Source organism: Brassica napus, chromosome C1 (assembly GCF_020379485.1).
Source record: "Brassica napus cultivar Da-Ae chromosome C1, Da-Ae, whole genome shotgun sequence".
Taxonomy (NCBI): Eukaryota; Viridiplantae; Streptophyta; class Magnoliopsida; order Brassicales; family Brassicaceae; genus Brassica; species Brassica napus.
In genome coordinates, this window is record NC_063444.1 from 38,428,141 (window position 1) to 38,454,058 (window position 25,918).

At 34.3% G+C, this 25,918-nt stretch overlaps 2 protein-coding genes across 2 annotated transcripts; both read right to left on the minus strand.

Annotated features, from left to right (window-relative positions):
* Positions 1–6,193: 6,193 nt before the first annotated feature.
* Positions 6,194–7,648, minus strand: LOC106374857 (vascular-related unknown protein 1-like). The gene is made up of 3 exons (XM_013814791.3): positions 7,216–7,648; positions 6,906–6,977; positions 6,194–6,634 (listed from the first exon to the last, which is right to left on the minus strand). Exons 1-3 carry the CDS (start codon positions 7,597–7,599, stop codon positions 6,449–6,451), a joined length of 642 nt encoding a protein of 213 aa, XP_013670245.2. The 5' UTR covers positions 7,600–7,648; the 3' UTR covers positions 6,194–6,448.
* A 2,254-nt stretch (positions 7,649–9,902) lies between these two features.
* Positions 9,903–11,668, minus strand: LOC106376901 (septum-promoting GTP-binding protein 1-like). The gene is made up of 5 exons (XM_013817028.3): positions 11,104–11,668; positions 10,754–10,877; positions 10,550–10,646; positions 10,417–10,456; positions 9,903–10,219 (listed from the first exon to the last, which is right to left on the minus strand). The coding sequence occupies exons 1-5, from the start codon at positions 11,428–11,430 to the stop codon at positions 9,971–9,973; spliced, it is 837 nt and encodes a 278-aa protein (XP_013672482.3). The 5' UTR covers positions 11,431–11,668; the 3' UTR covers positions 9,903–9,970.
* Positions 11,669–25,918: the final 14,250 nt, after the last annotated feature.

A 25,918-nucleotide genomic window follows, 5' to 3' on the forward strand; every position in this document is an offset into this window, starting at 1 on the left:
GAAAGGATATGCTTACGAAAATAGCGACAAAGAAATGAAAACTTATGATATGGTTTGATGTAACACGAGCTATATTGGAGCAACTAATTACTGTATAAAAGGTTGGGATCTTGTTTAAAAAAAAATTAATGGTGATATGGTAGCTAAATGATAACTTACATACATGAAACTACAATTAAATTATATATATATATATATATATATATATATAAAGTTAAATTTCCTTCTTATTATGACACATCATCAAAACTTGTCTATAAATTCTTTAGAAAAATAAATTATCAAAAATATGACATATCACTATAACATGTTTAACTACTCCACATTTCTCATCATCTTATCTTTTAAACCAAATATATTAAAAAATTACGTATAATTCAGAATTTTTTTAATTTATAATTTATTTTTAATCTAGAAAAAAATTCCTACCATTATAAATATATATATTTTAGCACTTTTATTTTAGCACACAATACATAATATATTCTAATATACGTAAACTTTTAGCAAAAAAAGAAAAAAATAAAATACAGAACTTAAAAAAAAAACAAAAGATTAAAATCAGTTTATGATATCAGATTAACATAAAAGAGTGAGTCTCACAAAATTATTCAACCATTTTTTAATTATGAAGCTCAAATTAAAAAAATTAATGAGCTATACATAATATATAACCAAACCTTTCAATTTTTATAAGAAAATGTTGAATAAAATATTTAAAAAGAAACAAATTTCAACTAGAACATGGTGGACCATCATCATCTAGACACAAGGCCGACTCTAAGATTTATGGGGTTATAAACGATTTATTAAAAAATTCCAACTAAAATTTATTTTATTTACAAATTTAGGGGCTTATTTTTTTTTTAGGTATATATCTATATAATTTTCTTCAAAATATATTAGGGTCCATTGCAAATATTTTACTTAGTATGGTTTAGAGTCGTCTAAACATCTATGGACCAGAAATAGCGACATGTTCTAAGTAAAAAACCATAAATGTACAGTGAAGAGGCGGGCTCCAAACTCTTGAGCTATATGGTTAGTTTTGGTCTAATCCAGCTTGATTTGAATAACATATGGAAACTACACCCATCAAATCTTACAAATAACAACCTCCCAATACTTCAACAATAAAGTCGCAACAACAACAAATATATATTATCTCAAATTGTACATCCTACCACGTCAATACGGACCCCCTTAGATAACAAATATACAAAATTCAATATAACATTTTTATAAGAAACTATACATCAAACATATACTACTCACACGTACGGGGAGCCAACAACCACACCTTCCGCTCAAATATAAACAATCCGCCAACCACTCAACACCGTAGCTTCTAACAAGCATCTTAAGCAGTCACAGTATGCGAAACCAACTAAAGCATTACCCCAAACACCCCCTCAAACCACGGCCATGACAGAATGATCAACCAATCACTCCCAACGTCCAACATATTTCACAACATCATGGGATGAAACATTAAGATATTTTAACAAATAACAACGCGCAGAAATACCACTAGTCCTAACTAAATTTGTTGGGCGGCAATCACGCGTTTTATTCCTTCCTTTCCTTCCTTTTCTGATTAAATTTTTAAAAATTATTATGACTTATTTATCCGATTTTTTTTTTTGGAATATCATGAGATTCGAAACGGAAGCCCGTAAGTCCGTTAACTCCAAAACCACAACATTTGGATGTTCTAGGGTCATATCCGACAATATTATGATTCATGTATCGTATTACGATAAGAGTTTGAATGTAGTAGGCATTTACATACATCTAAGTAAAAAAGGGTCATATCCGACAACATTATATATGATTCATGCATCGTATTACATTAAGAGTTTGAATGTAGATATTTACATACATCTAAGTCATTACTACTAACTAGTAACTACATAGGTTTTCTTCATAAATCTCAAATTTGTCCCAGTCTCATGTTACATATATTTATTTATGAAATTTTAATACTAGCAAATAACTTAACATTGTTTTTTTAATTATAGTAAACTCATTTTTCTCGTCATATGACCATATTAATTTTGGAGATTGTACTCCATATACTAATGTGTTATTAGAGTGTAGGCCATAAAATATGCCTTAGTTTATGATATATTGAATGTACCAATAATATTCACTAGCCGTGATCGATCAATCTTTTATTTTTATGTTAATTACCAATTCTAGTTTACTTTATATTCTCATGGTTACAAAAGAGAAAACAAAATAAATATCTGCATAAAACGTGAAAATAACAATTTGGAAACATCTTTTATAATGAAGCGGGAGAGTAACATTTAGCTTATCTTCAAAATCTGCGAATTACATATAGCTAAGGTTTCACTATACGTACTACGATTTTACTATGACTTGCAGTACCGTAGTTGGGTTATAAATTGAGCTATATAAAAGCTTTTTAGAGATAGCAAACGTCATTTACCAGTGGCACTCACAACCGAAAGACAGTCATCATTTTTTTAACCATCAACGGTAAATCCTTATCATTGAGATTTGATAACATATGTAGCAATTTATTTTAGAGAGGTCAATTTGATAACATCTGTATTTTGCAAGGGTCAGTAACTAAATACATGAGATTTTTCTCTAAAAATACAAGTAAAAATTTTCTTTTACAAAAGTTCTCATGGGTCATTTCACCCCTGGTATAGTGCACTGGCTTCGCCACTGGGCCCATTATAAGTGGCTAATCACAAATTAACACCAGTCTTACAATTGGTTAACCATTGACGGTTAATGATTATAATCCACTAACGGTAAATCCTGACTTATCATTAAATAACTGGTAACGGTCAAATATTATTGTTGGTTGAACACTGACGATTAGTCATTGTTACTGGTCCTCATCGTTGATTCAACATAAAATAATCTGAGAATTGTTACAGCCGGAAATTTGTTTGCCGAAAAGATATATGGGGTTTAGTGCTATCAAGAGTAGTACAGTATTAGATAACAATTAAGTATCTTTAAACATGAAGTCGACAAGTTAATAACGTGTCTTCAAATATGCAACATGATTTGTCGCCAAATGCTATTGAATGAAAATTCAAGGCATATTCATCCTAAGAATCATGCATACTTCTAAAATTCAAGGCATATTCATCCTAAGAATCATGCATACTTCTAATATATAGTCACACTTAATTAACATGTAAACATACGGATTCACACTAATAGTTAAGTTTTTTTCTAATATAATTTTCATGGAATTAAGAAAGCTATATCTCCCATCAAAATCCCTAAATAGCGAACATAAATCATTTTATCATGATGTCAAAAAAATAAAATAAATAAATCATTTTATCATTTAAGACAAAGAGAAGAATAAAAATCATTGAAGAGATTCTCAAAGGATCTGATTTGACATTTAGACGATTTTAAGATTGTTTTATCCAATACTTGTTTGTAAATATTTTCTTGGAAGTGTGGGAATCTCTAATTAATCATACCTCAAATAATTGATCGGTTACCTTTAATAATATTTGAACTAACGTTAAGTGATGTATTATCTATTTTGCAACAATTTATCGAGCTCAGTTTATCGAGCTCAGTTTATCGAGCTCTTAAGGATCTGGGAAATTATTGAACCTATTGAAGATTGAACATTGTCTTGCTGTACCAGATTAAAAACCCAAAAAGGTTAAATCTCTTAACCGATGCCCATTTTAATATGCAAAACTATGAAGCTTCTTAATTAAAACTGAAACGAACTAACTGAATATATAAATTCATTTTAAACAGCATTTAATATAACGTCTAATCATAACCAAATTGATTAGACGCTTCATCTATTACGTTTAATTTATATTGTGATGGATATTGTTTTAGGTTTCAAATGTTTTATAGTATTAGTTTGTTGTATAAGAATAAATTATTGTTGAGGACTTGATCGATCACCTAACACCAAGGGTGCTTTATTGGCTGATACGGACGTTTTTGGAATAAAGCGCTTAGTGATACAGAGTGCATTGAATACCGCACTGTTTGACTTAAGTTTAGAATGATTTCCGACTAATACCAGAGAATATTCATATGATATGTTACCGGATTACCATGCAAATTGAATGAGTCGACCGCCAAACCTAAACTGGTCAAATAACAACTTTGTTTACAGTGAATTCATGATATATAGGTCTTTACTATACCCTAAAGTTTTTACCATTAAGCTATCACTACTTAGTTTCTAACACGAAGATTTAACAAATGGACGTACGAAATATATACTCCTTCCGTTTCATTTTATTTGTCGTTTTAGACATATGCACATGGATTAAGAAAACGTTTAATTTTGTACATTTTCAAAATAAAAACATCATTACCCATACACCTAACCATATATTCAACCAATCAAAAAATAAACAGAAGAATCTAATTAATAAATGTTGCATTGAAATCATAAAACGACACTTATTTTGAAACGAAAATTTTCCTCCAAAACGACATTTAAATTGAAATGGAGGGAGTATATATTTTAAAAGTCTTTTAGCCAAATATAGAGATGCCGTAAACCTGTATATGTAAGTTGAAACTTCTTATATATTAAAACAGAAGTCATAACTTTGATTCATGTGTGATTTTTTAAAAAATAGACCCTCACTAGAAATCATTTATCATTCATTTATTACTAATAATATGGATTAATAATATGTCATTCTTAATATAACATCAACTCCTAAAAACCCGGATTGGTTAACAAACTCACCTTGATTCATGTGTGATATTTTAATTTGGACCATCATTTAAAGTTTTTATTAAATGTATTTCCTTAATGCTAATATATAATCTTTTAACTACTTAAATCATAATATAATTTGATATCTTTTAATTTAAAATATAAATATATACATTATAACAATATCTTAATTATCAGAAATCGTATATAAATATTTTCACTAATTTTGTAATTAGTAATGAAATTAATGTTATTTTACATTAATATATATATACTCAGTTATCTTTTATAAAATGAAAAAAATTATATCAAATTTTACTATTTTATAGTTATATCTATCATTTTAAAATAAAACATTGTATTTAACTAAATATGATAAAATTATTTTAAACTGATAAATTAATATATTTTATTTTCACAAACATTAAAAATTTATGCTAGAAATATAATATGTTGGTAGAATGAGTTAACATTAGTAAATTAGATAATTCATGTATAAAATTAACTTATCTTAAATTCTTATATATATATATATATATATATATAGTTATTATCTTAAATGAATAAACATAAAAAAAATATTGATAAAGAAAATCTAGCGCTTTGAATTACGGATCAAGATCATAATAATTGAATAAAAAATAATTTTAAAATATATATAATAAAAAATACCAAATATATGTGATGATTTGAAATGATCAATTAACTTACAGCATGAAAACTATCAAATTGTTATATTTAAAATAATTATATATAAACATAAACATAAACATTTAAATATATAAGTAACTTAAAAAATATATTCTAATTATGTAAAAATATATATAAACATGAAAATTGATACCCGCACGGTTGTGCGGGTCCAAATCTAGTTTTTTATTGAAAAGGAAGAAAGTATATCACTTCTCCAACCATCTTAAGGTAAGGAAAGTATATCACTTCTCCAACCATCTTAAGGTAAGGACTATACATGTATACACAGATGACCTATGAGATATGCGTCAGACATTATATACACATATGGAGAGAGAGCGAGAGATATGTACATAATATATATTTGGATAATGTAATTTGATCTGGATGACTGGTTATGAACTACTCCGTAACATTGTTTTTTAGCTTATTACGTTTGGAAGCTTGGAGCTCGGACGGCTAACAGTTCATATATAATAAAAAGTGTGTCAAACATTTGGTCAGTTATTATTGATTTTTAAACCATAAATATAATTTTGAATATGTAATGTAACGTATCATTTAATAAAGTAGTTAGATTGATGAATTTCTGTATTGGCCCGAACTTTCAAAAAAATTTTTTAAAACGGATCAATTGTACCAACTTCGTGTGAAGATATTAATTTCAGTCGTATAATCTTATCATGTCTACATTAAACGAAATGTATCCATATAATCTTCCAGTCTGCCATACGGTATACGCATAGTCTACATATATAACCTTCAATAACCTAGGTATAACGAGATAGATAATCGTTTGTCGATTTCCGAAAGCTTTCTTTTATATGCTTTATGAAATGGTAGCTCTTTGAAATGCTTACAAACATATTCGTTGTAGGATTTACAAATATCCCACCGATATGCGCTTACATATATTTACACAAACTATACATATATAATTAATCACTTACACACCACGATGTACCCACGTCAAGCAAATATATTCAAGACGGGTACATATATAAGCACCACCAAGTTCACAAGGGTGTTTAAATTAGAATTGATTATCATTCAGAAGCGACTATTAAAGTTAGCCAACATGGAAATAGGAACGACACATAATCCTCTATTCCTCAAGTCCATATTGTTGTTATTGTCGTTGATGTTTCCTTCTCCAAGATTCCTCGTCATCGTCATACTTTGTTCATACCCTTCTTGGATTTGGATCTGATTATCCACCATGCCTCTCGTAGTTCTCTACAATACCACATATCAAAAACATATTTACGTGTTATCTCCGTTAGATATAATGTAAGATTGTTAATACGAAAAGATCATTGAACCTTCCTTATAATCAGACAAACAAATATTTATTTTTTCTAATAATAAAGGAACAAGTCTGTCTTAATAAAGTATTGTGCAATGTGAAACTTCTTTATATTTTCCGTATGTGTTATAAATGAATTTAATTCAAATGGATAGATAGAACATGTAATATATATGTATGAAAGAAGAGTAGACAGATTACCATAACGAAACTAGAAGAGACATAGTCCTCAGTTTTTCTAGGAAGCGTCTGAATATGTTCAACCTGACTGACCTGTTCAATACCGTTCATATGAAATTGTAATTTGCTCTAACTACTATCAAGGGAGATACTACAAAAAGAGATAAATAAAAAGGCATAGATTGAGGTATATGTGTCATGATAATCAATCATGTTTTACAATCTTATTAAAACTTATAAAGAGTCCATAGATTTCCACCAAAAGAAAATATAAAAGAAATTTGTGATAAAATTTTCAACCATGGATCATGTTTTATTTGGATTAGGTTACCTTAGGGCTATTAACCGGAGAGCTAGCCGTGTCCTCTAGAGAGTCATCCTCACAAATCATTTTGGTTCTTGCTTTCCCAAACTTCAACTTGGCCGGAAAATTAACTGGAAAGTTCCGGCCGGAAAAGGCGTCAGTGGCGGCGTCGGAGATCAGAGAAGGAGACACACCAAGGAGCGAACAAGAACTCTTGTCTTGATGATCGCTGTCTTCACAATGAGTTCTGTATTGATTTGAGAAATCGTCGAGATAAGTTGTCCATCCACTCTCTTCTTCATGATCACCAGCATAATGATGATCATGATCATCAATATCAACAACATCATCCTGATGATCGAAAGGGGCGTGATTTTGTTCATAAGTATTACAAAAGAATGTATCCATCATGTGGAGAAAGGAGGAATAACCCAAGATAAAATGGAATAGTTCTTTAAGTGGTTGCGTTGGGTATATATATATATATATATATATATATATATATATATATATAGAGGTCGTTAAATTTCATGGTATTTTAAAAAGGCGTAATAAAATTAATTGGAGAGATAACAATCGGAATCTTGATGTAGTCATCACATGGGTCCCAAAGCGTTGATCAACATTATTGATGAAAAACCAAAAGCCAACGAGGGACTTCTGAAGAAGTGCATGTGACATTAAGCTACCTTAGAAATTATGTTTTAACATAATTCATACATTTTTTAGTGAAAAGCGATATACAAGTCCATTTTTATTTTCTAAAATATTTGCATATGTATTCAAATATGTGGAACAAAACGTTTACATTACTTACTTTTCAAAAGTAGGATATTGTTGAACTTAAGATTTGTATGGTTTTGTTCTTCGCAATGATGTCTTCTTATTAGTCGTTTTGACCCTTTAATAAACTTAGATGAGATTTTCCCCAACTTGCGTTGATTTGTGGCCATTTATATATTATTAGATGAGACATTGCTTTCCATCAAATTCATCTATGCAAGGTAACAATGTTGAATGGTATGAGTATATATTATATACATTATGCAAAACCAACACCAAACCACCACGAGGATTACAAAAAGGAAATTTCTAAATAAAAATGAACTCATAGAGGGTTGGTCAGTGTGAAAAGTAATACAAATACTCAAATAGCCCAATATGCCTTCCTGATGTGGCCACCAGATTTGTAGTTCTTTTTGCTACTTCAAAGAATAATTAAATAATTAAACCCAACTTGTTAAAGGGAAAACTTTTATTAAATTTGTAACCGAATACAAACCAAAATAAAAGGAGAGGGGAGGAGGAATGTTATGTTCGTTGAACTTGACTACTTTTGATGTTGCGTGAGAATGGCAACGCCAAATATGTAGACTTTTTTTCTTTTATCGTTTGGCCGTTACAGAATGATGACACTTGAAACAGTTTGGATTTGGATGTGATGTGCACAAACATGTGAAAATGGAATACGATGACGGAATGTTTGTCACCTTATAATAATGGATCACTTTTATAACGTATCTTTGGATAATAACCATTCGTAGTGGTGAAATTGGTCGAATAGCTTGTAACTTTTTCGTGAGCCATGTTACAAAAAAAAAAAAACCTTTTCGTGATTAGTAAACTGACGTAATAGTTATGCAATTGGACGAAAGCTTCTATCAATCAAACACACAAATTTCGAGATACAAAGGAAAATATAAATAATAGGAATATAAATTTACGTGATAAAACTTTTTTTTATAAAGAATGATAAATGGTTTTGAGATTTTTATAATGGAAAATTGAAACAAAGAAAAATAGAGATATTTATTAAAGCAGAGTGTTGAGCTTTTGTGGTTTCATCTGCTGATTTGTGGAGCAAACCATCTGCATATCACATCTTCAAACTCTTGGATCCTTGCTCTTTCTAATGGAAATGATGCGGTTCCTTACAACTTTTATCCACAAGTTTGATTAGGGCTGATATCATCAGAGAAATTTCACCATGTCTGCAATTGTTCTCTCTCTAGAGAATTGCTTTACGTGTCCAAAACCGCTACGAGTAAATAATTAACAAGACTAGTTTTTATAAAGAAAATCGGAGAATTCTGATTAATCTTCTAACTTGAGAGTGAGAGCTTGAACTCTAGTCTATAGATGTGAATAAGTAATGTTAGGCCACATAAATAAATTAATAAAAACTCAAAAGCGAAATGGTATTTACTATTTTGCAATTTACTGGAACCGAAATTCTCCAGTGGTGACCGAAAGCGGAAACATTATAAAAATAATAAGAAAAATGTCACGATCTCCTCTCTTTTTTTTTCCATGCTACTTTTCTCTCAGTACCATTTTTTTTTTTTTTTTTTTTGATAATCTAGGGTTCCCCGCTTCGCGGATCATTCCCTGGGCCCGGTTAGGCAGCGGTCCACTTCACCCGGGAAGGCTTTACCTGGGCTGGGGACAAGGCCCAACACCCAGTACCGCATTTGATGACAGGATGGATAGTTCCCCTCCGCCTGGCGTCGAACCCGGGAGCATGACAGTTGGCCCCCAAAGTCCTTACCAAACGAGCTACCACATCCCGTCTACCATTTTTCTCTGTTTTCTTTTCTTTTTTCTTGTTTTTTGAAAGAAAATAATGAAGACAGCGGGCGAAATCTCCGCCGCATCATCTCTCCATTTCGCTTTTAAAGACGGCTAGAAACGGTGCTCCGATCATCCCACGGCGGTGAATGAAAAATAAATCGGATTTTTTTCTTTTATATTTATATATATTTACAAATACTTGTGGAAGATGCTAGAAGTCGATGAGTGGTTCTCCGATGGTGAGATTCCTCTCAACCGTCCATGGCAAGTCGAAGAGCTTGGCCGTGACAAACTTGAAAATCTTATTTACGTTTATGTTGTATGAAGCACTCGAGAAGAAGAGCGTCGCGTTTAGCGCCTTCGCATAGGTTCTCGCCTGGCTAGCAATAGTCCATTGAAGATCAATAGGAAGCTGAATAAACTCATCAAACTTGGTTCCTACCATTACTGGGATTGCCGTCTGCACAAAAAAAAGCACATCAATGTTTTGCTTTGCCTCATCTAACATATCAGTTTTATAATTCGATTTGGATTTAAAACTCTGAATCTTAAAACATATTTAGATCAGTTAACAATTCAAGTTCCATATAACAAGACTAACTATAAAGAGATAAAAATGGTAAATGCTAGTGATGTGTAGAAATTTAAATCTCTCACCTGATTATACTTTCTAGCTTGTTGATACCAGCTAATCACACTGCATAATGACAAAGATAAAAGGAAGTTTAGCCTCAACAAATTTTTTCAAAATCTTTTCATGTTTTAAAAAGCCTTAAACAGTAATTTGTACCTGTTAAGAGTGCAACGACTGGTGAGATCGAACATGAAGAGAATGGCTACAGAGTCCTTGCAAGCCATGGGGATTTGATCCCGTGATCTCTCAGCTCCTGTAAAAATGTTAATTAACTTTCTAATTAAGTTAAATATTCCACCAAGACTAAAGTATCATAACATTTCTAACATTACATAATCTATTCTTACAGAAAAATGTTACCTTCTAGTTCCCAGATGCTGTAGGAAATGCGAGCACCTCCCATGGATAACATCTTGTCCGTACAACTGATCCCTTTCTCCAACTCTCTCATCTCAACTTCTTTCTCTTCCCCAACATATTTGGCCTTCATAATTAAAATCACTATTTAATATATATATATATATATATATATATATATTTATAAGTAATGAAAATTCCAATTTTAAGAATTAACATTCAGTTCGGTCGGTTTGAACCCGGACACAACAAGTAACCCCTTTATCATTTTGGTTCCGATTAATGACTTTTTTAAAATAATTTTAAAACTCGAAAAATTGAAAGAGACTTAATGACTTTTAATGTAAACTAACCAGGAAGCAAGTTTTTCCGATCTGGGGATCTCCTAAGAGGCTGATCTTAAGAGAAACCAGATCCGAATCTGATCTCCGGTGGCTGTTATCGTGTTCGTGCACCGATGTACGGCGTATGACGGGGATGGGAGGAGGCTGAGGACGAGAGACAGGCGGAGACGGAGTGGTGGCGCGTGACAACAATGAATATCTCCCTGATCTTTTGGAAGAGAAAGCGACTATTCTGCTCCAGAGAAGTCGCGTGAATCGACGGAGAATCAAAATCCGACGGTTCACTCTGTTCCTGAGATTGTTGATTCGAACGATTCTAAGACAGGACTGACCCATTTTGCTATCTCTCTCTCTCTAGATTGATTATAAGAATGGAGAATGTTTTCAAGAATCAAAGAAGAAGATGCAGAATTGAGAGGATATAGAAAGTAGGATGCAGGTTCAAGAAGATGTGATGATGGCCAGAGAGAAGCTGATGGGTTCCATTTTGGCCATGAAAAAGGGAAAGGGGAGCGAGAGAAAAGGAATATACGTGAAAGCTTCTTTAGGTTTATGTGTTTCCTCATTTTTTCCCGGAAGGGACGACGACACACTTTAAAAGCTTTTTGGGAAAACTGTTTTTTAGAGCAAAAAAAATAGTAACTATGTTCCTTTAGACTAATATATATTTTGTGTTATATTTTCCTATAATACCTTTTAATATTTATGAAAATAATTTTAATAAATAGTCTTACAAACAAAATTTTTTTGGAAAAATAGTAACATTTGTTAAAATACCTATATGAACTTAATGGTATATTTTCCAGTTATAAAAAAGTTAAAATTATAAATTTCAGATTATGTTCTAAAAAAAGTAGAAATGACATTCTACGAAGTAGAAAACAAAATCTATTTTTTTCATTGAATCTACAATGTTTAGAATACGTGATCTACGTAAATAGGAGTATTCTACAAATATGTAGAATACACATTCCGCGCTTAACCTACCATTCTAAAATTCTTAGAAATCGAAATCTACACATTAATCTAATTCTAAAACATGTAGAAACCGACTTCTACAGATTTACTATAAATCTAAAACATGTAGAAATCAAATTCTAAACATTACTATAATTCTAAAAAAACTGTAGAAACTGATTTCTACATATTAGTTGTATTCTACGGATAAGAAATCAGTTCCTAAAAATATGGAAACAAAATATTTGAGAATTTTCACTTTTCTATTTTTTAAAAAAATCGATTTAAAAAAAAAACAAAAAAGGAACAAAAAAAAGCGACAAAAAAAACCTTGGCAACCTTCTTCGCCGTCTTCTATATTCCATTGATTGTTCACAAAATTTTCACATTATTTCTACCATGATTCATGTCTATGCTTCATGTGGTGTTTGGGAATTGGTTGTATCTTCAGGTTGGAGTTTTAATGTTGATAAAAAGAAAGGGGGAAGGTTACTTGCTTTGGAATTGAAGTCTTCTCTCGAAGAGTTACAGAAAAAACGTTATAGAGGATTTTGGTTTTGAAGAAACAGATGCTGATTTGGAGTTGAGTTACCTTCCTATTGGATTGATCAATTCATCAAAATGTCCACCAGTGATCATTGGAAACTCAAGGTAAGTTCAAAATTTTCTAGGGTTTTGTAAGAAGCATCAGTCAACTCAATTGTGTGTCAGCTATAAAGCAAAGCAAGGAAATCCAAATAAGATCGACATTGATCTTAATAAGATGCCAACTGATGCAAGTACTAGTGAAGAGAACGAGCGAAATCCTTGTGACATTGGGACCGCTTCAAATATTGTTAAGGGGGCTAAGCATAACGAGAAGAAAAAAGGGAAGATGAAGCAAAGTGAAGTTGATGGAGATGATTATCATGCTGACAAGCATAACGAGAAGAAGAAAGGAAAGATGAAGCAAGACGAGGTTGAAGGAGATGACAATAGGTAACATTTTATAGAAATAACCGGTTGAATGCTTACGTAGTTTTTAAGCCAACTGCTGGCAGACATAATACGTCCGGCTAGATCACCGTCTAACATAGATGGACCAATCTGTATAGCTCTGTAAACAAAATACAATGGTAGAGATGTCAATTATTAAGAAAATCAACGGAATGATATATACAAAGGAATAACATACGTTCGTGTATCTTGCCAGTCCTGCATCTTCTTAAAATATGTAGGATGCACAAACACCAAGCAGCGATCAGGGAAATCTTCGCCGTCTAGCTCTATATCTCGGTCATCTAATCGGACCGCTAGCTTCTTCAATGATTTTAAAAGTTCCAATGAATCTGTTGGCTTCTTCAATGATTTTGGAAGTTCCAACCAATCCAATGAATCTTTGACTTTAGCTTGAGAAGGATTCAAACCTTTCACAAATGTGTCTAATGGAAGGTTCTTCATGCAACTTTCCAAAAACTCTTGTGTACCCATACGAAGATCACTAGCTGATGATTGAGTAACTTTTGCACGAGGTAAATTGACACACGAATCAGCAGTCTTTAACTCTTGGTTTTTTACAGCCTGTTCACGTACAATTACAAATTACACATACAAATTTCAAGTTCAAAATAGAGAATAGACATAAACGACAAGTTCGAAATCCATAATAAACATACAAACTTCCAAATACATATTACATTAAATATAATCATTACATAAACGACAAGTTTCAAATACATATTACCGCCTCATTCCAAGTTCCAACAACCTAGCTTCAAAGACCTACATTCCATCGCCTAGTTCCAAGCATTCAACAACTTTTAACTCTTTCTCTTAGTAGTTACCTTTTTCTTTGATGGAGCAGTGCCTTTTTTGCTGGTGCTAGGACCACTGTTGATTTTGGTCATACTAGGACCGCTTGCTTGATCACTCGTTCCCACCAATTCAGTCACCACTAAAGTTGTCCTGAGCTGTGTAACCTCAGCCTCAATTTTCCCCAATCTGTCGGTTACAACTGTCTCAAATTGCTCAGTTCTCTCCGAAGCTGTCCTGAGTTGTGTAACCTCAGTCTCAATCTTACCCAACCTGTCCGAAAACTGCTGACAAAATTTCTCCCCAAAAGTAGTAAAAGAAGCTTGTACCAGATCCTCCAAGAAATTTTTCATATCTGTGTCAATATTCCCTTTTGATGAAGCAGCTAGGTGGCACAAAACATTCTTCTTCCTTGACTCTGCTCCTCGGTCTGCAAGCTTTCTCTTGTTTCTTCCCGAAACATCAGCTGTGCCATCAACATTCCCTGCAACATGACTATTTTCACCTCTCTCAGTATCAGCTGTTTGATCCTCTCCTTTCTCTTCCCCAGATTCCTCAAATTCAGAGTTCGTAGCTTCTTTTACTCCCCAAACATGATTGTTCCAATCATGTTTACTATTGATCATATCCAAAATGCGATCTACTCTTTCATCTTTCTTCTCATCCTTCTGTACAAAATCAGTTGCCAAAAGGACCACTCCATCTATGTGGGATTCCATGAATGAATGCAAAATCCCCTACAAACAATCAAATCATTAGTAAAGTGAACAAGACAATAAATATTTTAATTTGAAAAATATATGCATACATTTTCTGGGAATAAGTTCTCAACGCCAATCATATCTTCATAAGAACATTTTGCACATCCTCTCCAATTACCACACAGTGGACCTGTAAAATTTTTACTGACTTTTGTGCCACAAATCTCTCCTAAAGCAGGAACAGCTTCCATTATCCAAATTTGGAAACCAAACAAGAATCCTTCCATCAGATACCCCTCTTTCTGCTCTAATTTATGCCTTGTTTTATCAATTTGCTTCAGAAGGAAATCAAACGAATACAGACCCCATGGGTAATTCCGAAGCTTCTCCAAATCCATCGCCAACTTCATGTACAGATGCGGGATATTCACCTTCTCATCCTTCCCCATCACCACACCCATAATAACGCAAAGATATATCAGTCTCACCCTATCAACCCAAGTCCAGGTATTGCTCTCTTCCAAATGCTTCTTTTTAATGATCTGCAAATTTATTTTTCCATTTGTCTTTATCTGCTTGCTCCAAAAACCATCATCATCTTTCCATGTCACTAACCCACTGTTATTCTCTCGCTTCACTTTCAGACCACTGACATCATGATACTCTTGCAATCCAAAACGCAGAGGTCTCCTAGCGAAAGTGAACCACTTCTCATGTCTCTTGCTTGTCATCAACTCCTTACACAAGAAAGAGTGTACCAACCTCGCCGAAAACTTCAGATCATTCTTCTGGATAACCATAATCTGTGAAAAAATGGGATCTTTCATAACTTCATCGAATTCTGGCTCCATTTTTTCTTTCAGCAACTCGAGAAGTTTTAGTTGGCAGCTGTTATTAATCTTCTTAGCCTGAGGTTCCAATCCCTCACCGTATAAACGATTAGGCAACTCCAACTCCATACCTGAAAATTGAAAACAATACAACATATATCTATTAATAACAAATATCACAGCTCAGTTAAATAATGTCTCTTAATACTTTATCAATAACCAATGTCAAAGAATTAGCATTCTCACTGTATTAATTTCAATTTTATGGTGTTTTAATTTTTTTTTTAAAAACAAAACCTAAAATTCCTAAACCTATCCCAAAAATATGATTTAAGCCATGATTGTGTACAAAATCTTCTCTAATCATCACCTTAACACATGATTGAAGCCTAAACATCCTAACTAACTCAAAAAATTTACCTTTTACCTTTCTATTTTCAAACTCTAAAAAGAAGTGGAGATAGAGTTTCATACCTTTGCAGAACGAACTAAAGAGTGATAGATTCGTAAAAAGCTCACGAAATCGTATGGGTTAGGCCAAATAATCGTCTAAATCAGAGTGAAATTGAGTGAGTTAGGGTTAATGAACTTGGGTGAGAATTTGATTTTGTCTCCCTTTATTCGTGAATGGGAAATTATGGGTTTCATCCCCAGAGAAATCGAGTTTAAAGAGTTGAAATCATGCTTGGTCGGTTCAAATCAAGTGGGAATCAATCCGGATATAATCATACAAAACCAAAAAAAATCGATTTGGGATTCTTTCCTCGGCACGAGATCAATCGATCTATTCTTACAGATCGGTCGATCTGTGTAAATCGACCTTCGCCGATCGAGTGAAATGGACCAGGTCGATCAATATATATTTCGCGTTTTTTTTTGTTCTGAATAATGATCGGGATCGATCGATCCATTATAACTTGTAAAGTGGGATCGATCGATCCCCTTGTCGAACTCAATATATATATTTTTTAAAAAAATTACAATTTTAAGGGCATTACTGCCATTTTAGAAAAAAATTAGTCTAATAGGACATAAAGTAGTATAAATTAGTCTAAAGGGACATGATTACCATTTTTTTGCTCTAAAAAAGCAGATTTCCCAAGCTTTTTTCGATATATTGAATCATAAGTTGAAGTTATAAAGAAAACAAGTTTAAAGATTCTTTCGACATAATCAAATTTTACAAGAATAAACAAACCAAATGATTTTGGCGAATCAAATGCTGTTGATTTAATTCGGTTTAAAAGATGTTGGTTCAAATAATGAACTTTGGGTTAATAATTGAGATCCACGTGTATTAAAGAAACACATAATGAACTCAAAAACATGTCTCCGACCACTGTGGCACTGTTTCTAATTTATTAAAACCAAAATGCACTATCATCTAGTGGCTGCTAACTTTTCGTTTCTGAATGATTTACTAGAGTTGGGGGATTTATTAGGGAAAATGGTATATTCCCCTATGAACTAATTGTTCCCTGCTTTTTCACAATTTTTAAACCATGCAAAAAGCCACATGAACAATCCGAAAATGACTTATTCCCCTATGAATTAGTTTTTTTTTTCTGGTTTTTTCGCACACGAACTTTTAAATCATGCCAAAAAGCACATGAACAACTCTATTTTTAGAATTACATACACAAACTATTTATTTTAAACTAATTCTCCTAAAACTGTAACGGTGCAATTTAAACGTTAACTTGGTTTATGACATGTGGAAAGCCGGTTTAATTTGGGTTGATAAAAAAATACTATGTCGTTTTTTTTTGTCAATTGCTCTTTTTTCAGAAATTGTTTTACTCTTCATCATCAGTTGGGGATACTGCGCCGATTTTATAGTTCCTTGTGGCAATATACGAAGATTGTAAGCTAGTAGTTGCTGCTTTTCTTTCTTTATGCATCATGTAAAACGTTTTATTCTTCTGCAGATTAATAAATTTTATCTCCAATTGATGACGAAGAGTAAAACTATTTCTGAAAAAGAAGAATAGTTGACAAAAAAAAAAGAGAAGAAAGATAAAACTACATAGTAATTTTTTTTATTAATCCAAATTAAACCGTCTCTCCACCTGTCACAAACCTAGTTAACATTTAAATAACACCATTTACAGTTTTAGGGGTATTAGTTTAAAAATCGATAGTTTGTGCATGTTATTCAAAAAATGGAATTGTTCATGTGTTTTTTTGGCATGGTTTAAAAGTTGATGTGTGAAAAACCAGGAAAAGCTAGTTCATAGGGGAATAAACTACTTTTCCGTTGTTCATGTGGTTTTTAGTATGGCTTAAAAATCCGTGTGTGAAATAACCGGGAACAATTAGTTCATAGAGGAATAGACCATTTTTCCGAATTTATTGTTATGTTTTTTTTTTTGTTTAAGTTAGGGGATTACATTACACTTTCCAAATCAAATAATCGCACCCAGCCGGTCACGAGATTTCGAGAGCATTACTCAAAACAAAAATTTTGTATAAATTAACTTATAATGCATGAAATCGGAAAGGGGTACTCCGAAGCGGAAGCTTTTTTGCGTGGAAACATATTTTTAAAAGTATTTAGAAAACGGATACGTGTTGGAAGCGTGTACATATATATATATATATATGTATATATAATATATATTGAAGCACAAAAATAAAAATATTTAAAATGATAAAAATTCAACGCATAATTTAAATATTGTAATCCGACTTTGACACGGAAAAAAACTAAACATAACACAAAAATAGAGTTCAAGCTTGTACGAATAGTAATATCTTAAGCTACTAAATATGATACATATAAGAAATTTATAATATATCACATGAATTTAACACGTCGCGACTCACGATCAAACAATGCAATATATAAACCACTTGCATAAAAACAAACAAACAAGTGACAACACATCAAACAAAATATAATAATTGATTATTTATCAAATCAAAAGTTACATACCTTTATTCTCTTCTCTCACAATTCTGGATAAAGGTTGAAGAAGTATAAGAAACTTCTTACGGTAAGTGAATTCAAGCTAATCTTTTCATTTATTTGTTAACTAGGGCTTTGTTATTACAATGGGATAATTGGGTCACCTATTCACAAAACAAATTAAAATTAAAAATCCCAAAAAAAATTTTCAGCTTTTCTAAACCTAAAGAGTTTATCTCTTCAAAAACGCTTCCGTCCATATATCCATCGAAGCTTCCAATTCTGAATCGCGTGCTTCCATAGCGGTTCCAAACGTCTTAAACCGAATTGCGTTCCCATGTCGATTCCGGGTGATTTCTAACGATTCTGTTTCCTGTTCCGCTTCGGAAGCACAAAACGCATGACAACTGACGAATCCATGCTACGTAGAAATTAACTAATATCTTATAATTCTTTTATCTATAGTAAGAAAATAATAGAATTATATCTTTAAATTATAAGAATATTTTTGAAAAGTAATTATAATAATACATTCTCGTACATCATTTTTCATTGGTTTTTTGTTTTTGTCCTTTTTCTTTGTTTAAAAACCACCTCTTTGATGGAAATTCAAATATTATAAATAATCTTTTTCAGCGTGAAAATCCAAGTAGCGGTAGTTACAGTCGCAATATCTTTACCACTGGGCCAACTCAACGTTGGTTTGTTTTTGTCTTATATTTATGTTTTATATATATACACACATTAATTTACATATATAAAATATATTTTTAGAAATGGATGTCTATAAAATAGAAATTTCTTTTAAATGTTTTATTGCAATGGGGTCAGTTCTAATTGTACCTTCCATCATCATTACCAACTTTCGACGCTTGCAACTTGCTAAAATAAGGAGTTCCATTTATTTTATAGTTTTTAGTACTATAATTCGTGATTTTTTTTGTTGTTATCTTTATGGAATTGCAAGGCATGCACTCGAAAATATCAAGAAAAAAAAATTATGAAAAAAATTTAAATAAGAAAAATAACCTAGAATTAATAAATCAAACTAATTAAATTTTATAGCGATCAAAGCTCCCCGGCAACGACACCAAATTTGATGCTTGCTCAAATTACCATAGAGCAACTTTATTCTCTCAGATAAGATGTTCAGTTGTGTATTTAGGGATTGTAACCACAAAGAGCGAGGACACACAATAGATTTAAAACAGTCAAAGATTAAGGTAGACAATAAATTATAAAGCAGTAAATAAACGTAAAGCAAGGTGAACAAGGTAGTTGTTCAGTTAATTAAGGTTGTAAACAATAAGAGAAAATAGCTAGATGTAAGGTTCAAGTAATCATGATTATAATGATATAGAATGCTTAAGGTATGCAGATTGATGTTAGGAGTTTTCAAGGCTCCTAATCAAATGTTGTAGTATAAAAGATTGTCGAACCAATCCTAAGTGATTCTAAAGCAAAGAGAATGCAAGTTCATGTTTAAGCTAAGTGCAATCCGGTTTTAAAAATTGTATGAACTAAGAACTAATAAGCTAATGTAATAAATTAATGATCTTTCTTTCTCAGTATGAAGCAAGAGGACTCATGGGGCTAGGCATTTAATCTTGGGTGATGCAGATCCAATCTAGAGGTGGCAAGCTATCAATCAAACACTCTCCTTATGCCTAGATGATAGACCATGGATTTTACCCACTTTCAGCCATGGTCTATAAGTGTTTTAATATCTATTTAATACTATATAGAGTATATTTAGAGTATTTACAGGTTCAAGTACGTTCTGGAGAAATATGGTGATTTTAGAGCCTTTTGAGGTGCAGAACTGCACAGACGCGTCAGATGTCTAGCTATGGATGGAGACCTTCTCACCGTTAGACTGAGCTCATATTTTGACACAAAGTAGAGCTTTGAGTTATATTTCTAATGCAGCCGGTTTGAGGTCAATCAGCATCCGGTAGTAGAATTGATGCCTGTTTTACTGAAGAGTGGTCAGCCTGCTTCGCGAGAGGAAGCTGTCGAGAAGAGGAACGTATGTCGATCGATGCAGAACTCCTGACATCGATCGATATGGATGCTAGAATGCGGGCCGAGCATATTTTATGACCGACTGAAGCCCAGAAGCAACACCAAATTACCATAATACCCTTAGACGACCAAAAATCCTATTTATGTGTTTTCTAAGCCATTGTTGACGGCTACGCTATCTAAGCTTTATTTGATTCATTGTTATTAGTTAGGAGAGAAGAGAGGAACTCCTTGAGAGTCCTCTTGGAACTCCATTGTTTTGGTTTTATATTATTTATGCTTTTTATCTATTCATCTAGGATTTTTGTGACAAACTTCATGTCTGAATAGATCCACCTGTTAGATTTAGAGTTCAAATAAGTTAGAGGGATTAGCCCCAACTATAGAATTGCTTAGTTGTGATATTCATTGATTGATTGTTCTTAATGCTTGTTCTAACCTTGCTAACTAGAATATTGAACCTAGGAATTTGCATGTGTCAAGCATCCTTGATCATCCTGTCCTGAATCTAATCTGTCATGCTAGGACTGCTAGAGAGAGCTAACCGCTGATCTAGGAGACTAGTGAGCATTATCAACCTGCGCCTACGGCTTAACTAGAAGCTATCGATCGATATCGTCATCTGACAATCGATCGATATTGTGAAAGGTGTATCGATCGATATCCCTATAGGATCATCTATCGACACTTTCTTGTGATCAAAAGACGATAGTTGAGATCCAAGATCTAGTTAGTTAATCAGTGAAACATTGCCATCGCTGATCACTGTGATTAAGGAGTTGAGCTCTATTATATCATGCATGCAACTGTTAGGCATCTATAGGATTATAATCTCCAACACCTGAATAGAAACCCTAGATCTAGCAAACCATCCTTCCATCAAACAAACTCCTTGCCAAGCTGAACAATAGTCTTGTTCAACTTGTTCACTGCTTTATTACTGCTTTACTGCTTTATTTACTGCTTTAAAACTATTAGCATAGCTTAATCATAAACTATTAGATCTAATTGGTTCTCAAGCTCCCTGTGAATTCGATCCCTATGTACTACAACTCGACCTCTTATTTGAGAGAGTATAAATCACTCCTTAGGGTAATTTGAGTGGTATCAAATTTGGCGCCGTTGCCGGGGAGCTTTGATCGCCATTATATCTTGTTTAGTTAGATTTAGTCTAGGTTTTTCTATTGTTAAAAAAAAAAACTGATAAATTTTTTTTCTTGTGTTTCAGATACATACATCTTAGTACCACGAACAACAATGAAGAGAGGATTTTTGGGTTCTTCAAAGAAGAAGTCTGCTGATTCACGCACGATCCGTAAGTCTACGAGAGAAGAATCGATTGACACCCTCCAAGCAGCATCGATCGACAACATACACCATCAATCGATCGCCACCCGACAAACAACAATGATCGATAGAGCCAATCAACCGTCGGAAAACACTGTTCATCCGAACACTGTTCACCCGACTACTGTTCATCTATGTACTGTTCATCTCGACACTGTTCATCTCCAGTCGATCGACACTGTTCATCCCGCGTCGATCGACACTGTTCATCCTGCGTTGATCGACACTGTTCACCCGAACACTGTTCATTATGACACTGTTCATCCGGGCACTGTTCATCCGGGCACTGTTCATCCGGACACTGTTCACCCCGACACTGTTCATCCGGTGAAAAACATCACCTCTTGCAGGGAGACAGAGAAGATCGAAGTGCTCATACTTAAGGTCGATGAGAATGGGATGTTAAGAGACGAAGAATGTCGCACTCGCAACAGTGCATGACAATTGATTAATGCTCAGGGTGCTGTGATCCCTGCTGTGATTGCTGTTGCTGAGATGAATGACTTTGACCTGAGCCGAGAGTGGTATGATTGGGTAGGCCAAGACCCCTTCCAGGGTCTTCGTCACCAAGATCCCAGAAAACACATCGAAGAGCTGGAAGATCTCGTGTCAAAGAGTAAGCAGAATGAAGTGTCTGAAGACCACATGCTCTGCAAGATCTTCCCTTATTCTATCTCTGGGGATGCATTCAGATGGTTCAGTCAACTACAACCAGGATCTATAACCAGCTGGGATGACATTGAAAGAGCCTTACTTACAAATTTCTTGATGATGCTGAAGCAACTCGAGAAAAGGAGAAAAATGATAAATGAGACAGGTTCTTGGCATCATTAAATGATGAGTATATGATTCCATTACAGCTGCTCGACGACTTTATTGCAAAAAGGGATGAACAACATGTGCCTGGAGAGCTGAGCAGAGTAGAGGAAGCTGGTACTGAAGATACGACCTTAATGTCGACCGACATCACGATCTCAACGTCGATCGACATCACGACCTCAACGTCGTTCAACATCACGATCTCAACGTTGATCGACAACATGACCCAATGTCGACCGACGACAACCTCACAACGATCGATAGGTCGACACAGAATAGCACTGATGTATCAAGTTGTGTTCTTGTCCCAGATGTAGACAGAGAGATCACTATGGAAGATTTTTTATAGCTAGAGGATGAGACTACACCAGAGAATCTGGATCACAACTTGGAGAAGAAGCTTGATGACCATCAGCACACTCCAGAAAAGGGTCTGGAAACTTCACTAGAGGCTAGCATCGGTCGACACCAACCTGATGAGATCGATCGACAACCACCCCGCATCGATCGGCACCGCCAACCACTTATCGATCGACACCACCCACCTAACATCGATCGATTCCCATTGTTGGACGAACCGCACGGTTTCATAGTTGAGATGGAACCAATTGAGGAAAGAGTGCACGAGTCTGAGACCTCACACAATGATGACTACAAACATCTGAGACCACTTACATGCGCAGAAGAAGCTGCTGGGCTTCACAAAAGAGTGAAGAGGATACATGATCCTGTGAAGATTGTGTTTTTCATGCGATGTATTGAAACTGAATCTCCTATCCACCAGATAGAAGTATGCAGTTCATTTCTTACATCGAGGTATTGGATGATCATCAGCAGGAAAAAGCTTCTCAGAGAGGGTTGCGATTTCAAGATGAAGTCGATAAGGGCCCAGCAGAACCAGTATCGATCGACACCAACCGAAAACCATCGATCGACACTAACAAACCTGCATCGATTGACACTACCACTTCACCATCGATCGATACTACCAAATCACCATCGATCGACACTACCACTTCATCGTCGATCGACACTGGGCGCTTATCAGAGCAAAAGGAGTTCGATGTATGTGGAAATCTTAGAGATGAAGATACCACCCCGCGATCAGACATGTCTGGGGGAAAGAAGAGGAGGAATTGGAAGAAGAGAAAAAGGATCATGGGTGATTCTCTGATAGCATTGATTCCTCGCTTCTCAAATGGTGTCAGGAAATCCAGAGTGCGCAGCATATGCTTCTCACAGCCATTTGCAAAGCTTCAACACTCCTTATTGCTGAGATGATAGACAAAGGAGAAGAGTCTATGGAGAGGCTTTCACAAAAAATGATAAAGCTTCAGAGAGCAGACATTGAGACTTGTTTTGGAGCATGTTCTCATTCTCATCCGGACTAAATCAGATCTCCAAAGTCAAGCTAAATGACTATAACAAAGCGCTGAGTGGGAGGCAACCCACTATTAGGTTTGTTTTAAATTTAGTTTTATTTTCATTTATTATGGATTCTTTGTTTTCTAATGATTTCAGGATAAAATCGATCGACACTGTAGCAAACAAATTGATGAATAGTACACAACGATACTATAGCAACTGCAATGTAGCAGAGGCACTGTAGCATCTATCGACACTGTAGCAAGAAAATCGATCGACACTGTAGCAAACAAATCGATCGACAATGTAACAGCGTCACTGTAGCAGCGTGTGTGGCTGTAGCAGAACACTGTTCATAGAAAAAAAATCTATATTGTTTTATTAGTTATCTATTACTGACTTTTAGTGTTTTATTTATATTAGATAAAGGAAAAGTTACAAGGAAGATGAGTTCTGCATCAGCATCGACCGACACTTGATCATTGTCGCTCGACAGAGCATCACAAGTATCGATCGCCACTTAGCTATTGATCGATACTCACATCATTGTAGGTATACTCGCGAAACATTGTTAAATAGTACTTATGGTTTATTTTCCCCACCAATCTTAGACTGTATAACACTGGTCACAGTGTTGTTTAAGTCTGGGGGAGTTCTACTAATATTATGTTTTAGTTAGCTATTACAAAAAAAAAAAAAAAAATCTGAGTAGACGATTCCTCAGCACATCAACCGATGAGACTATCTCGATATCGATCGACAGCACTTCAGATCCAACATCGATTGTCTCTTCATTGTGTTGAATGATTGCTCTAGCCATCGACCGATGAGACCATGTCGCTATCAGTCGACAACACTTCATTAGCACATCGATCGATTGTCATTTCATTGTGTCGATCGGCACTGAGCAGGTTATCGTTCTTACTCGTTAAATTATGTACTTATGTTTATGTTATTACAATAACTCCGACTGGATACACTAGGGACAATGTAATTTAAGTCTGAGGGAATGTTTACTGATATTAGTGTTTCATGAGTCTTTATTAAAATATTTCAAAGAGTTTTATTGAGTCAAGAAGGAGATAATAAACTTATTAGATATTTGCTTGTTATGTAACCACTATTTAGCACCATTCTAGACTTATTGACTGCAGATAGTAGTAAAGATACTAAAGTGGATCAACCTGTCAACTATTCACACTTGTTGAGATTGTTTGAAGGAACCAAAGCTGACCTCCAACCAACACTACCTGACACAACTGCTTGTCTTGGATCTAAAAAGTATTTATATGGCTTCTAAACCCTAGTGGGCTCAGTCAACAAATCTGAGAAAGCCCATTAAAACATAGAAATCCGACTAACTGGGAAATGCCGAGCGGGTACGTGACGTCGTTCCACAAGGTCGCTCAGGTCACAGCGGCTACTTGACCCCGCTGCGCTCGCCCGCTCCAGATCATCCTCGTATCGCAACAAAATGCCGAGCGGGTTGATGATGTCGCAATGGACACCCGCTTTGGTTTCACAGCGGGTACGTGACCTCGCTGTGCTCGCCCGCTCCAGCCGACTGCTCCATACTTCAAAGGATGCGAGCGGGTGCCGCAACTCACTCCGGTAGGTCGCTCGCTAAGCGTTTACACCATTTCTCCAAAAATGTCGAGCGGGTACGCCATGTAGCTGCGAGAGGTCGCTCCAGGTTTAGAGGGGTTGCTCACCTCGCTCCAGTAGGTCGCTCCAGCTCCTCTACTCGCTCAATGATCATTTTCTACTTCTTTTTGAAGCACAATGCTCCCAAACATCTCCAATCACTCCATAGCACTCTCCAACACCTAATAAGGACAATGCATGCAATATGGACTCTAAAGATGCCTAATTCATAATCTATATGATCAAAATGTACAAGATGTGAAGGCTAAAAACATGTAACTATGCAAGATATCACTCCCCCACACTAGTCATTACTTGTCCTCAAGTAACTTTTCAAAACACAAGGAGAGAGATACAAAGTGGGAGTCTTGCCAAACGAAACACTCAATTGCACTCAACTTGACATCCTAAAGAACATAAAAAATAGCATGAACACA

Excerpts from the sequence above, each read along its gene's own strand:
- LOC106374857 (XM_013814791.3), bottom strand. The coding sequence starts at position 7,599 with ATGATGGATACATTCTTTTGTAATACTTATGAACAAAATCACGCCCCT. Across the intron at positions 6,978-7,215 it reads CTCCGGTTAATAGCCCTAAG|GTCAGTCAGGTTGAACATAT; the intron begins GTAACCTAATCC and ends GGTATTGAACAG. Across the intron at positions 6,635-6,905 it reads TCTCTTCTAGTTTCGTTATG|AGAACTACGAGAGGCATGGT; the intron begins GTAATCTGTCTA and ends GTGGTATTGTAG.
- LOC106376901 (XM_013817028.3), bottom strand. The coding sequence starts at position 11,430 with ATGGGTCAGTCCTGTCTTAGAATCGTTCGAATCAACAATCTCAGGAAC. Across the intron at positions 10,878-11,103 it reads TCGGAAAAACTTGCTTCCTG|GCCAAATATGTTGGGGAAGA; the intron begins GTTAGTTTACAT and ends TTAATTATGAAG. Across the intron at positions 10,647-10,753 it reads CAGCATCTGGGAACTAGAAG|GAGCTGAGAGATCACGGGAT; the intron begins GTAACATTTTTC and ends ACATTTTTACAG.